At 49.3% G+C, this 14,661-nt stretch overlaps 5 protein-coding genes across 5 annotated transcripts; 4 read left to right on the top strand and 1 right to left on the bottom strand.

Moving 5' to 3' along the window:
- Positions 1 to 1,005: 1,005 nt before the first annotated feature.
- SSH4 (SSH4 family protein) lies at positions 1,006 to 2,692 on the bottom strand (the record flags this gene model as incomplete). Its single annotated transcript, XM_041685913.1, has 3 exons — positions 1,006 to 1,769; positions 1,850 to 2,155; positions 2,254 to 2,692. The coding sequence occupies 3 exons, from the start codon at positions 2,690 to 2,692 to the stop codon at positions 1,006 to 1,008; spliced, it is 1,509 nt and encodes a 502-aa protein (XP_041537043.1).
- A 936-nt stretch (positions 2,693 to 3,628) lies between these two features.
- Positions 3,629 to 5,204, top strand: AKAW2_10322A (aminopeptidase P family protein; the record flags this gene model as incomplete). Its single annotated transcript, XM_041685902.1, has 2 exons — positions 3,629 to 3,722; positions 3,838 to 5,204. The coding sequence occupies 2 exons, from the start codon at positions 3,629 to 3,631 to the stop codon at positions 5,202 to 5,204; spliced, it is 1,461 nt and encodes a 486-aa protein (XP_041537042.1).
- A 10-nt stretch (positions 5,205 to 5,214) lies between these two features.
- Positions 5,215 to 5,559, top strand: AKAW2_10321A (uncharacterized protein; the record flags this gene model as incomplete). Its single annotated transcript, XM_041685891.1, has 1 exon — positions 5,215 to 5,559. The coding sequence occupies one exon, from the start codon at positions 5,215 to 5,217 to the stop codon at positions 5,557 to 5,559; it is 345 nt and encodes a 114-aa protein (XP_041537041.1).
- A 3,464-nt stretch (positions 5,560 to 9,023) lies between these two features.
- On the top strand, positions 9,024 to 9,441 carry AKAW2_10320A (uncharacterized protein; the record flags this gene model as incomplete). Its single annotated transcript, XM_041685880.1, has 2 exons — positions 9,024 to 9,349; positions 9,411 to 9,441. The coding sequence occupies 2 exons, from the start codon at positions 9,024 to 9,026 to the stop codon at positions 9,439 to 9,441; spliced, it is 357 nt and encodes a 118-aa protein (XP_041537040.1).
- Positions 9,442 to 10,777: 1,336 nt separating this feature from the next.
- SEC63 (J domain-containing protein) lies at positions 10,778 to 13,235 on the top strand (the record flags this gene model as incomplete). The annotated part of the gene is made up of 6 exons (XM_041685868.1): positions 10,778 to 10,807; positions 10,865 to 10,949; positions 11,036 to 11,262; positions 11,346 to 12,003; positions 12,064 to 13,005; positions 13,075 to 13,235. The coding sequence occupies 6 exons, from the start codon at positions 10,778 to 10,780 to the stop codon at positions 13,233 to 13,235; spliced, it is 2,103 nt and encodes a 700-aa protein (XP_041537039.1).
- Positions 13,236 to 14,661: the final 1,426 nt, after the last annotated feature.

Raw genomic sequence — 14,661 nt, 5'->3', positions numbered from 1 at the left:
TCGTCTAGTGGGTATTCCGAGATGCATATCTTGCGTGCGGACGGAGAAATGCAATGTGGAGGATGAAAAAGGATGGAAATATGATGATGGAAGAGAAAGATTGGGGGTCACTGACTGGCACTGATCGATGACGCGCTGGTTGCGGAAGGAGCAACAGAAGACTGAGAAAGAGCCTTGTTCCCGGAAATAATCCCAGCGCTGAATATCACTGGATAAATAAATATAGATACAGTTAGTATAATACTAGCGAAATAGATAGCAGTAATAATGAATAACATTTATTGGGTCGAACATGTGGGGGAATGGGGCAATGGATGGACCGGTACTACAAACTACGATCTACTGTTTTCTTACTTGGTTATTATACGCCGTGCTACCTGATGCAAAATATTTCATTGCCGCTGGTTATACAGCGGCGCAATAGCAGATGACCACTCGATTGCTACACATACACAAGAAGATACAGGGAAGCGCAGACAAGGAATGATATAAATAGCCACTGTATGTGTTCAGCCATGAAAAACGTACTCCCAGACAAACACCGCGATAAATTCACCCAGTTCAATAGCACCCATTTTGGACATGAATTGCGCAAGGAAACAAGGTTATCATTGGAACTGCATTGTCCTCTCGTCCGGTCGGTCAAGGCCAAGAAGACCCCTGGCCAACCGCCTCAACTCGAAGGGAACGTGAGCATGATGGATTCGGCCCTGCAAGGTGTCCACGACCTCAACCGAGACAATTGTTCCAAATGACAAATGAAGACAGAAACGACCAGACCCTATATACGTAAAATTCATCATTGCCACGTCTAGCGGCGTAACCGTGAAACCTAACCCGTAGAAGAATCCCGCCTGTGGAACGCCGACCGTGGCCGCTAAAATCAGGGAACAGTAGTAGAAATAGAACCAGTGGCTGAAACATGCCGTATACACATCGAAGAGACGCTGCGCCAATAACTGATGGATGAACGATAACAATATATGCGGGAACCTCGGTCGCCTTTCAGGGAGTCTCGTTGGGATGCGTGCCGTGACCGTCGCGGTTGCCAACAGCAGCGTCGTAGCTAGGTATCGGAGGCTGTTCGTCAGAGTGCAGGTCCTCGCTGCCTCTCCGACTGCCGTCCGGACTGGAATACTCGGGAGGTGGGACTTGGTCGAGATCCTCTGTATGCAACAAGGGGACTTGCTCGCCATCGACGACGTTGGTGCGACTGGATCCTTCGCCAACGTCCTCGTTCGACGGGATGTGGGCAAGCTGAGCCAAGGAAATGTCGGTGGGTGACCGCACAGGGCCGGGACTAGCAGATGGCGCAACACGGACAGTCGAACTGGTGCGTGCATTATTGGCATCCTGGTAGACCCGTTGGGAAATCTGAGCTGCACTCTCCCGACCCGACTCTAGTAGGATACTGCCTTGCTCGCTGCCGTAAGGCGGAGGCGGAGCCAGGCTACCAGTCATAGGGGCCAGACCCCATTTCTTGACGTTGGCCTCGATGAACACAAAACCCATCTGACCGAAGTTCACATGTACAGAGCAAGGTCCATTGGCGCCAACAGTGGGGAAGAAGTTTTGGGCTTTATGACCGTGAACGACGTCCTCCAGCTTCTTGCCATTGCGAGTGAAGAAGATCGTACCCGAGCGAGGTCGATACCCTACTCCGATCACATCACCTTGCAGAAGGTGAGGACCATATGGTGTTGGTGCAAACGGCTGGTTGTGTCTCCTGTGACCAGTGGACTGGTATGCGACCGAAGTCTTGTGGAAGCCTGACATCATAAGGAACAATATTAGCGACCGTCGGATGACCGGTATCACCCCTCCCCCAATAAGACACCCAAAGACGCACCTGGTAATTTGAACAAGGGATACGGTTTTGTAGTCATCCCAATACTGATAAGAGTATTATCAGGTTTGTCGTAGATCTTAGCCTCCCAGTAATAAACGTCATTTTGTTTCGGAACAGGCAAATTGGTCTGGACACTGCATTCCGAGTCGTAGAACTCGATTTCCGTACGGCCTTCAACAAAGCAATTGGCAATTTCCAGCTCTGGCTGGAATTCCCAAGCCGATACTCCTTTTTCTTGAATCGCGAGGAATTGAGAGAGCGATATGTCGGTTTGTACGGACTCGGGCGGATTGGCTTCGATGAACGCTGTCGTGTATTAGCGACAAATGCACATACGTCATGCTTGACAAGACCTCATGGTCGTCGTTCGCCCAAGAAAATAGACAAAAGAGCCGGTGACTTACCCTTCGCTCTCATATACTCTGATCGCGTGAGATCATCCATCGTCTCCAAGGCTTCCGCCTCCTCGCGCGCAAACGCTTGTTCATCGTCGAATTCACCCGGTCGGCCGATGCGATCGAGAATGATTCTACCACGCTGAGTGTATTTGAAGAAAAAGAAGACGGCGAGTACAAGCACTGCAACGGCAGCGGACCCAAAGGCAGAGAGGACGCCTATCAGGATACCCTTGCCGGTAGAACCCGACGAGTTGCCACTGACGCTAACTAGACCGCCATTGCCTTCTGACATGGACAACAAGACATGCTCGATGTTGGAGGCGACTAATTTGGGATCGGTCGGAGGGGGTTCAGGAGCAGCGGTGGGATTGATTCCAAGGGACGTGGCAAGAGTCGAGGGAGCATCAAAGAGAGCACCGGGCCCCGATGCCTCAGATCCCCGCATCGTTCATTGACTGGTTGGAGATGTTGCGTCGACACGGACTCGCTGGCGGAGAGGAGAGATGGTAACGCTAAGCCGAATATTATTAGATAAGGAGGGAAAGCGACACTAGGGAAATGGCGGGTAGATGAAAGGCGTAGGGGAAGGGAAGGAATGAGAGATGGGGAAAGTTGCAGAGGAGTGGGAAAGAGATGAGGAGCGATGATGAGGGAGTTTCAAATGGGGAGAGTTGGAGGTCGGGACCAAGAAACCAGAAGCAGAAGCCCAGGACGAGAGAGAGAGAGACTGAGAGAGGCGCATGTGGGGGGCGAAAAGGCAGCGACGCTTCCGGGGCGATGCGCTCGATGCTTCCGGATGACAGCACTCAAGGCATGTTGTGAACTCCTAAAGGAGATACAGGAATTAGATGGGCCACGTTTGAGATCAGATACACTCCTACATATGTCTGCTGGCCAACTAAGTTGTCCCCCCAAATAACTGTCCATGCAAGGTCCCAAGCAGTCCAGGGAAAAGGGATGAGGCACTCCAAGAGTCCCTTTGGATGCCTGATCAGGGAAACTTAATCAGCCGTCACTCTTCAATCATCTCACATTAACGTATCTCTTGTCTGTAAGATACTGTATGGACAGTCTGGCCAGGCCCATCAGTCACACCCTATTTCTGGTATCTTAGCTGTTCCACGGCAGTAATAATACAAGGCCGATGGACTCCGCCGGAGACCCTGTCTAAACCCGATAGAGAGACACGCTATCGCTGGCTGTCATTCCTCTCCCTCTTTCTCCCTCCTCTCGCTTTCTAAGCGCTGTCTTATCTCCTCCAGTCCCTCTATCTCCCTTCCTGTGCCTTCATTCGGGTCCCTTACCTCTGTGACAGGCCTGTCTGTATAGGTCCTCCCTTCCCCCTCCCCCTTTCTGCCTGTAGACCGTGGTAAGCAACAGGATGCGTGTTTCAATCCCGCCGGAGCTTGTCTCGAGCCTTGGTGCCTGCGATATCAGCGTAACGGTGCGCGGCGAAGGGATCGATAAGTATCCAGGTATGTCTCATGTTGTGAACCCTCAAGATATATACTCTTTCCTCCCTCGCCTTGTCATTCTTCTCCTGCGTTAATCCTGGGGCACCCAAAGACTAACAGGAAGTCCTTGGCGCAGCCAAACAACATGCGCGCAAAGTCGCAATGAAGCTGGGTGTGTCCAGCGGCCTTATCTACCTGGTTGGGAAACCAACCATCAATTGGGGCGATTCCGACCAACCACAACCCTTTCGACAGCGACGGTACTTCTACTATCTTAGTGGAGCCGATGAGCCGGACTGCTTTCTTACCTACGACATCAACAATGACTTACTGGTTCTCTATGTTCCAGACTTTGACCTGCACCGCGCAATATGGATGGGGCCCACGTTGACCACAGACGAGGCTGAACGGCGGTTTGACGTAGACAAAGTGCGCTACTATGCTTCCCTACAGAGCGATATTCAGTCGTGGGTAGAGAAATACAATCATGCCGCTCCAGTCTACATCCTTCATAGCTCTCAGCAGCCCCAATTCATTTTCCGGCAGCTGAACCTAGATGATCAGCGCTTGCTGCCCGCAATGGATGCGGCGCGGGTGGTCAAAGATGATTATGAGCTTCGTATGATCCGCCACGCCAACAAGATATCCGGGTTGGCCCATCGCAAAGTGCTCGAGAAAATCCACAAGATGTCCAATGAAGCCCAGATCGAAGGCCTCTTCCTCGACACCTGCGTGTCGCACGGAGCGAAGAACCAAGCATACGAAATCATTGCTGGTTCGGGACCCAACGCAGCCACCCTCCACTATGTGAAGAACAACGAGCCCCTCAAAGGACGACAGCTGGTCTGTCTGGACGCAGGTGCAGAGTGGGAGTGCTACGCAAGTGACGTGACCCGCACCTTTCCTTTGGCCGCCGATTGGCCCAGTTCATATGCCCGCGACGTCTACCAAATCGTAGAAGAGATGCAGGAGGAGTGCATCAAGCGCATTAAGCCAGGTGTGCGGTTCCGCGACTTGCAGGTGCTTGCCCACGACATAGCCATTAAGGGCTTGCAGAAGCTAGGTGTCCTCAAACCGGGCACCGTGGAGGAGATTCGCGTGTCGGGGGCGTCGGCCATTTTCTTTCCTCACGGATTGGGCCATCACGTTGGACTGGAAGTCCACGACGTGTCCGAGAAGCCAATCACGGGCATGGGGCTGCCTAACAGACCTTGCAGACCCGACTTCATCCCAGCCATGAGCCAGTCAGTCCCCTTGCTCGAGGAGGGCATGGTGGTCACCATCGAGCCAGGCGTTTACTTCTCCAAGCTGGCTCTGGCAAATACCCGGAAACTGCCTCAGGCGCAGTACATCAACTTCGAGGAGGCCGAGAAATACATTCCCATTGGTGGCGTGCGGATAGAAGACGACATCCTGGTCACTCGGACAGGGTATGAGAATCTGACGACGGCGCCAAAGGGCGAGGAAATGCTGGAGATCATCCGGCGCGGGATCGACAATTAGCCGAGCCGTCATGTCAACGATTCGATTTTGCCTTGGCGGTGACAAAGAGCGACTCTCGTTTCACAATTTTCTCCATTTCCCGTCAGTGTATGACGATGATGTAGCCAGTCTAGACCCTCTTCGCATTGCTGCTTGTGTGGAGCGTTGCTGTACCACCTTCAATTACCGAGTCGCACCAAAATGGCATGATTGGTTGCTGAACGGGAATGCTCTCCATCTTGTTCATTCCCCTCAGCAGTCTCGATTCCGTCAGAGGCGTTTTTCCACCCTCCATACCTACGTAGTGTGTATCCCATTCCCATCCTCATCTCCTTTCTCCTTGGATAACCGGGAAAAGTATCTACCACACCAGTAGTACTCAGTAGGCCAGAAAGCAAAAATCCCATCATCACTTACCTAGATACCTACTACCACCCATTGTCATACCTCATATCCTCAACCAAGGAACCAACCCAACCCCGAAACACAACACGAATAAAGACCACCACATGAAACAATCATTCCCGTCTCAGGCACACATACACAGGCACATCCTCATCTCCAATATTAGCAACAACACGACACAACAAAACACAACACACAAACGAAGTTGTCCGTCCCATCCCATCCCGCAACTAACCGCCCCCCATCCATCCATCCATCCCTTCCTCCTCTCCCGAACTTCTTGTCTAGACCTAGCCTTTCCCTCACAGTCTAGAAAATCCACGATCATTCCAAGCCAAGATTTCCCACCCACACACAAAATCTCCACATATTCATTTTTTCCCCCTTAGTCCTTACGCCCCCATCGTGAATAAAAGCCACAAAAGGGGGCGGTAGATAGTAGTGTGGAGGGGTGGAGTAGATTTTGCCGTGCCCTAGGGCTTGCAAGGTACGTAGTAGTAGTAGTCTAGTACTTTTTTGTTATTCATGCGTGAACAACAACACCACCACCACCACCACCACCACCACCACCACGACTACCACCAGCAAGCAGCAATAATAAAAATAATAATAATAATAAACTGTGGTAAAAGGGGGAGGGGATGGGAGGGGAGGGTTTGGATGGGTCACATCAGGGCTAGTTAGTTAGTTCATCGTTTTCTCCATTTGCGGGGGTTAGAAGAGAAAATGGGACTTCGACGGTAAGTACTAGACTAGTAGTGTTGGAAATGGAGTCTCGGGGAAGACGGAAGGAGATGGGATGAGTTAGTACGTAGTTCCAGTGTGCCCACGTAGAGCTGGACAGTGGACACAAGTTTGGGGGGTCGGTTAGTTGGTTGGTTTAGTGCGATAGGGCTTTGTCTTTTCTGTGAGTGAGTGAGAGAGAGGGAGATGATGGTTTGTTTGCGAGTGTGAAAACGAAGTATATGTGATGTTTAGATGGTCCACGTTCGTTGGAACTACGTGGTTGTGGTTGGAGTAGGGTAGTAGTTATACTATAGCTTCATAGCTATAGCTATGCATATCAGTTAGTATAAGTAAGTGGTACACTAGGTTCGCAGTTTGCTTTCGATCCTGTCTGCCCTGCAGCTACCTACCTACTTACCTACCCAACCAACCAACAATAAACAAACAACTTGAACAGGAACTCTACTCCGTGATTCAGGCATAAAACCACCCAAGTTAAGTAGATGCCAGTAAAACTTTGATATCCACTACTGCAGTATATTCAGGCATGCATCCTACTAGACTAGAGGACCTGTCTTGCCAGATGGCTTGCCAGCCACGCGCTACGTAGTCGCATATCGCAAATGGTTTGTCCGGGTCCGTTCGCCAGGAACAAACAAAAAAGCACTCATGCACAAAGAATAACTATCGATGCCAAAGGAGTATAGTATGGGACATGTGTCAAGGCCGGATTAGAGCCACGAAAGTCGGTCAAAGCAGAGTTTTTTTGCGGCTTTTTTTCTTTTTTTGTACCGAGATCTGCAGAGATTTCTTGTCCCTCTATTTTGTTGCCCCCAAGGTGATTGAGTTTGTGGAGGGGGTGGGCGAGAATTTGATGAGTTTGAGGGATATACCTTGTTAGTTAATTAGACTGGTTGGGTACGATGTTATTGATGCGGTTTCGGCTGCGTTGAGGCATTATTATTTATTATTGGGGATTATCGAGAAGGGTGCACCCGTATAGTTAGTTGTTCCGTCCCGTCAACAATTGATCGACAAAAAGGGAAAATTCGATCTAGAATTATTGATCGATTCCCGCACAATAAATAAAAGACTGCTAGTACTATCTAAGTACTACTAGTAGTACCATCTATCAGCCATGCCGCTATAGATCGACGCGCGGAGTAAATAGGAAACAAAATCTGACAAGTTTGACAACTGAACCAAAAGATGCCCGATTTCCTCCGTAGTGAAAGATGCTGCCGAAGCAGCCGTGGTAGGATGTTGTTGTCATCTCCTGACTGACTGAAGTGATTGAACACTAAACTGCCTTGGACTCGACTAATGCAAGGTAATTTTGGCGCGTCATAATACCCGCTCGGCCCGTACGGCATCCACCCCTCGCCACTCGCCAGGCTGAAACGGCTTGAGCAAGGTGCGTGGTTGTAACCAGAGTCCTCGTGGGTTTCAAATGTGGTCCTGCAAAAAGGAAATAGAAAGTGCGTGGATATAGATATGACTAAGAGAAAACCATGTCGATCGAGATCACATGACATCACAACTGGGGACAGCGGCATCGGAGACGGGTTTTGGTATCGTAAACAGGAGTACCTTGTTTGCTCATCGCAGAGAAAATTTGGCTCATTCGGGGCCGAGAACCTCCTTCTGCATGGCGTCAGACCACTGCATTTTGGGATAATATTTGGCAACATATTTTTTATTTTTTTTGTTATTCTTTTATTCGGTTCCCTTTTAGCCCTTTGTTCAACGTTCTCCTGATGGTCTAATAATTCCGTTTAATCCGATTAAGTTGCACCGTGGGTACTACTGACTGGGCCGCATTAAAATTCTTTCTTCTGTTTCTGTTTCCTTTGCCAGGCGCACAGAACTCAATCAGAGATTTTATTTGTGTTAGGCAGCTAGGCTGAACCAGAATTTTCTCACTCATTGTGGAAGGCAGCGAATAGTTCTTACTGGTTCCATCACGATGGGAGGAGGCAAGGGAAAGAGAAAGAAAAAGGGTATAACCAAGAATAGTAGTAGACTAAGTAACTAGACTTTTTGTCGGGGAGTAGTGACTCAGGAGAACCCTAATTCGTGAAACTTCTTGTACTTACGGAGTCGCGCCCTTGTGCTCCGTAGGGCCACTAGAGATGATTTGGTGCGAGCCAAATCACTACGCAATCGCCCTTCTCCATGAGACCACATTTCACCATCGGCAAGCAGGGTTAGGTATTTCTGCTTCTAGACTGCATCAGAGTGGAGTTGGCACTCCCGACAGTAGGGGGATGCTTGAGTGGATCCCCCCCGAGCCGGATGTGAAGATTTTCGTCCTGCTTTCTGTGCCTTTGTAACCTTATTGGGATGTAGTGAGTCACACCACTGCTTTCCCCGTTTTGGCAATCGTTCGGGTTGCGCCATTCTCCATCCGCCATCCACATCTATATATACGCCTATTCCCGCTTCATGATCTCCTGATCCCCCCCTTGGCTTGGGTTTTTTCCTCACCTCATCTCATCCTTCCCAGGGGTGATGGTCACTCCTTCCTTTCTAATCGTCTTATTATAAAAAAAGACCTCTTCGGACAATAGATCCCCTCTTTACTACTGGGGACTATTGTCTTGAAAGAATACCCGCTTCCCCTACTACACCTTTACGACCTACACCCCGAAAAGAATAAAAAAGTTTCAACAAGCTATATATCCTCTTTTTCGCCGGATTGGACGGAGAATGGGCCAGAGACATAATCGACGTCGCACACGACCCCGATCTCGAAACCGCAGCGTCGATCCTCTACATCTTCCGTCACACCCTTTTTCACGACCTGTCAATACCTGCGCTCCAGCTGTTCCCTCCGCTTTCGACTGTCCTGAAATACCCGCCCCGACCTGGCACTATGGGCATTTGCTAGGGCAGAAGCGTGATCGTGCGCTGAGGATGGAGGCTTCTACGCTGGAGGCGGAACAGTATCGTCTCTTTGGCGGTGTCCCGGGCGACGATGTTGGTCTCTGTTATCGCATGTTGGAGTACTTCGGTGGACTCGACTATATCGATTGGTGAGTTGTCTTGACTCAAATTCTAGCACTGGAAGAACAATGACTAACAGTTCCCTCATAGTCCACAGTCCTTAAACGCACTACCTGGGTGACTTTAATCCTGCAGACGTCATTGGGCTTTCTTTTGCAGCAATACTATAATTGTCGTCCAGGCGGTGGAAAAAAAATAATTTTTCAACAAAACCTAAAAAGGGAAACGAAGGCATACCCAAATGGCACGCAATACTCAACCGATCGCCAACGGGCCCCATCCCGACATTATCGAAAATCAAAATCCGACATCAGCGAAACCAGAACAATACCAGCTCTCGAAATAAATGCGCGAGAACCAGTTTTCAATGGAGGACCCAAGTCAATGACTTGTAGCAATGAAGATCCCCTCTACCTGTGAGAAGGGAGAGGCGCGATTGGATTGGTCTTTTGAAAGGCTTGGCCATGTGAACGCTGGCATGGAGGAAACCGGCACGCTTGCAACGTCGAGATCAGAGGGTCTGCCATGGCGAGGGCTTAGTCGCTTTCGTGGGTCGAGTTCGTGCCCGACCCAGTCTCCGGTCATTTTGGCGCTTGAATTCCCTGCGAAGCGGGTAAGTGACTCACATTGTGCGGATTTCTTTTTGCATTTCCGTCTGTCTAGCGTGTAGGGGACCTCCGTTCCCACGCTAATACCCAGAGCTGGCTCTGATGCTCGAAATTTATGAGGAAACGGAAATTACCAAAAAGTTTGGGATGGCGTTATAAGTTGTCCATTCCTGGGATACACAAAAAAGAGGGATACCAGTTTTATGATGAAATGAAGCTTGGATGTGACATGCTTGTATACCTAAACCCGGAGATTTTCCTGTATCCTAGTAGATAGACCTGAGCGCTGTACAGTATCAGTATGTACAGCCTGACATTCGTCAAAAATTGACGTTTGTCGAAAAAATGTCATTATGATAATGCATTCATACAACAGAGCTTCTGAGAAAAAACGTAGTCATCGCAATCGAGTCATCGACGAACTAGTCACGCCTTCCGGAGGACTAGTTAGCTAAAAGTCAAAAGTAGACCCAAAACTAAGCACATGACCCTGAAAGCCTGAATAATTGGGACCAAGCCACTAATTCCATTAAGGCAGGCGGTGTAGCCCCCTACGGCCCCGTAAAGGACACGGTCGATCACAAGGTACAGCCGACGCCGATGCGGATAATCCCATCTTGTCGACAGTTACTCCGGCCTGCTCTCTCACCTTCCCTCCACCTTCCACACTCTTTTGTCACGCCTGACAGAGGGATAATGCTCCTCTATTATACGACTTGAATCCTATACTAATTGTCTTGATCTGCTGGACATATCTGTCACGCAGCGTACTCAGTGTCCGGGAGACACTCTTTTTGTTCCAGTCCTGCCCGCTGCGGGCGACCGTGTCCATTGTGAACTTGCTTCACCATGTCTACCGACTACAATTACGATGACAAGGTCGGTCACCTCTTGGATCAGAAGCCAATGAAACACACGAACTGACTTTTTCACTAGGGACAATTTTTCCCGTTCTTTGTCCTGACCCTCACCAGTCTCGTCACACTCCCTCTTACATATAACCTTCTCCGGCCGAGCAAGGGTTCGTACCAGCCTTATACCCTCTAGAGACTCGCAGGTTTCCACCGCCAGATTGTGGTTGGTACTAATTCTTCCGTTTGGCTGCAGGTCTCGAAAACACCGCTCCCCGGATAAAGTTCGAGTTCAAGCCAGAACATGCAGAGCTTATTGAGGCGCAGAAGCGCAAACGCCTGCGCAAAGAGCGCCGCATTAAGCGCATAATCACCGTTGTCGTGGGTTACGCTGTCATGGCGTGGATGGCCTACCTGATCGTCGTCACCGCGAGGACGGTGCCCAAAGTTTGGGACCCTTATGACATTCTGGGTGTTTCAAGGGTGAGCATTCAATCTGTCCACCTGGCGTTTTGGTCGCCTCCACCAATAGGTTACTTAGCTGTACTAACTATGGCGACTTACAGAGCGCTGATGAGAAAGCCATCTCGAGACACTACAAGCGCCTTTCACTTATTTACCATCCTGACAAGATTCGGCCGGACCCCGCAAAGAATGAGACTATTGAGATGCTCAACGAACGTTTCGTTGAGCTTACCAAGGCGTACAAGGCGCTCACCGACGAGGAAATCCGCAACAATTACATCCAGTATGGCCACCCTGATGGCAAGCAGAGCATGAGCATCGGTATCGCTCTGCCCACGTTCATCGTTTCGGAGGGTAACTCCAAGTACACTCTGCTGGTCTACGGTGCACTGCTTGGTGTTTTGCTGCCCTACATTGTCGGAAAATGGTGGTATGGCTCCCAGCGCTACACTAAGGAACGTGTCCTTGTCGCAAGTGCCGGAAACATCTTCCGCGAATACAAAGAGGACATCACCGATGGCGGCATCGTCAACGCCCTGTCCTCCGGCGCAGAGTTCAAGGAAATGCTTCAGGGACCTAAAACGGATGCTGGACTTGCCAAGCTCGAGAAAAAGGTTCTGGCTGAGGATTCCACTTTCCTGTCGCCCGAGGACCGCGAGATAATCAAGGGTTTGGACGAATCTAGCAGACGCAAGGCTCTGGCATTGCTGTGGGCTTACCTCGGCCGCGTTGACCTGGAAGACACTACACTTAACGGAGGTACGTGTATTTGCATCCAAAGCGTCTCTTTAGAATCGGCTAACACTGATGTACCTACAGAAAAGTACGAAGCTGCACCGATCGCTCTTTCGCTGAATGAAGCTTTCACAGCAATCGCTCTGGCATTCGGTAACGTCCGACCCATCCTGGGTTCTTTCCGGACCTCCCAGCATCTCATCCAAGCTGTTGCGCCTGGCTCGTCCCCTCTCCTGCAGCTCCCCCACTTCACCGAGGAAGTCGTTAAGTCGGTTGAAGGCGCCGACGCGAAGGAACACTTCACCGTCCAGAAGTTCATGAGCATCCCCGAAGACAAGCGTCGCAGCCTCACTGTCGGTGCCGGCCTCATGTCCGAGAAGCAGTACACGTCCGCCGTCACCGTTGCCAAGCAGCTCCCCGTTCTCGAAGTCTCCCGTGCCTTCTTCAAGGTCATGGGCGAAAAGGTCATCACTCCCAGCAGTCTCGTCCAACTGGTCGTCAAGGCCCGCTTCATTCCTCCTGGATACAGCGGAGACGTCCCGCCAGTTAACCCCACCGATCTCGAAGACATCGACCCCGACGAAGATGACCTCGACGCCATCATGGGCCGCAAACCCGCCAAGAACAAGACCACCAAGCTCGTCAACGGCGTCAAGGTCGAAGAGAAGGTCGAATCCATCCAGCCTCCCCTCGCTCACGCCCCCTATCTGGCCCGCGACCACTCGCCCCGGTGGCATATCTTCCTGGCCGACGCCAAGCAGGGCAAGATGGCCGTCCCTCCGTTCACTTTCACTACCTTCGATAAGCCCCTCTTCGACGCCGACGGCAAGCCCACTTTCAACGTCCAGACTCTCAAGATGCAGTTCCAGGCTCCTCCCCAAGTCGGTGACTTTACTTTCGTCATGAACATGCTCTGTGATAGCTACCTGGGTCTCGATACCAAGATGGAAATCACCCTTCACATTGACGACCCGGCCAAGGCGGCCGCTTTGGATGAGGAGGATGATATCAGTGAACCTGACGAGGGTAAGTCCCCCCCATTAAACCTTTAGTCTCACAAATAGATCAACTTATACTAACCATGATAATCTACAGACTCAATAGCCGGCCAAATGCAAGCCCTCAAGACCGGCCAACCACCCAAGAAGAAGACCAAGAAGCCCTCTGACGACTCCAGCGACGATGACGAAAGTGATACCGACGGAGATGCAGGAGATACCAGCGACACGAACACAGAGACCGATGTTGATGACTAAAGCAGATAAGTGTGGATTTAGTAGAGAGAAGAGAGAAGAGAATGAAAGAAAAAAAAGAATATACCAAACTCATTTTTTATTACGGGATACTTCTACTACTGCTACTAACTATACTACTGGAGTTTCTATTTTCCTTTATTTTTCTTCTTTTCTTTTTTCTTTTTTCTTTTTCATATTAGCTTCTACATCCAACGAATCATTGTTAATTCGTGGTGATTTGTGTATCTCATCATTTGGATGGAGTATCTTTGCATTTGCATCATGTTGTCGTCGTTGCTACTTTATTGCTTGTGTCATCATCTTATATAACTTACATACCATGCCATACCACCATACCATAGCATATTCGCAATGAAAGCAGGGAATATTTTCATATTTATTTGCAATCTCAATGTTTCTTCTTATAGTATCATCTCATCTCTTCATACATTTATAATGTTATGGTAATCAGTACTATGCTTGTTAGTTGGTCACTTGTATTTAATCTATATGGATGGACAGTTGTGGTAAAATATGGTGGAAACAATTTGCTGGTAATATGGCACTAGTAGTTCTCCTTATTCAGTCTGCTATTCGTGTTTTGTTTTTTGGTTGCAGTGGGTTGTTGTTTTATTACTATCAAATCAACTCTTCAACTGCAGTGGTGGGGCAATTGCATAACATGTTTGTGTGGCTTGCATGCTGGCTTGGCATCTTCATATGAGGCTACAGTATGTAGTAGGTAGTGGACGAGTCAGCACCCTTCGTCTTAGATAGACTAACAAACTAGTACGAGGCCCCTTGGTTAGGTTTTTTTCTTTTATTTTTATTATTTTTTTTTTGTGAGTGAATTTATTAGTAGAAGTCACTTGCTGTACTGGTTAGCTCTTATGGGGGTGGTGTGGTGTCAATGGATGATTTGTTTTATTGTTTGTTCGATTCAATCATTGTACGTGCATCGCTGCCGAGTCACGCTCTAATTTTGAGGAGTTGTTCTCTTTCTCCTATTTATGCGTCATGCATGTTGTATATGTATGTATGTATGGTGCAGTAAACTGCTCGCTTATCACTTCTTTGTTCTGTTCTGTTCTGGGATATCTGAGAAGAGAGAAAAGAAATGTGACCAGAAACGAGAAAGAAGGAAGGAAGAAGATAGGAAGTGCGAGTAGAGTAAAGTAGAGTAAAAAAAGAGTCGGTGTATCAAGTCCGAGAGAGACTCCATATATATGAAGTGAAGAGAAGTAAAGGCCTACATAGACCCAGATCTAGTAGTAGTAACGAAAGCATATGTCGAGGAAGGTCAAGGAACAACCCCTCAACGCCTGTGACCTTGCTTGCTTGTACATGTCAGTCAATTATCCTGTCTCGGCTAGCTTGAGCCGATCAAAACGCCGTGCTGGGTATGATATGATGTAGAATAAACCTTGCCGAGGGTTTCACAGGTACT

This window comes from Aspergillus luchuensis, chromosome 1 (genome assembly GCF_016861625.1).
Source record: "Aspergillus luchuensis IFO 4308 DNA, chromosome 1, nearly complete sequence".
NCBI lineage: Eukaryota > Fungi > Ascomycota > Eurotiomycetes > Eurotiales > Aspergillaceae > Aspergillus > Aspergillus luchuensis.
This window is presented reverse-complemented; position numbering and strand designations above follow the sequence as displayed.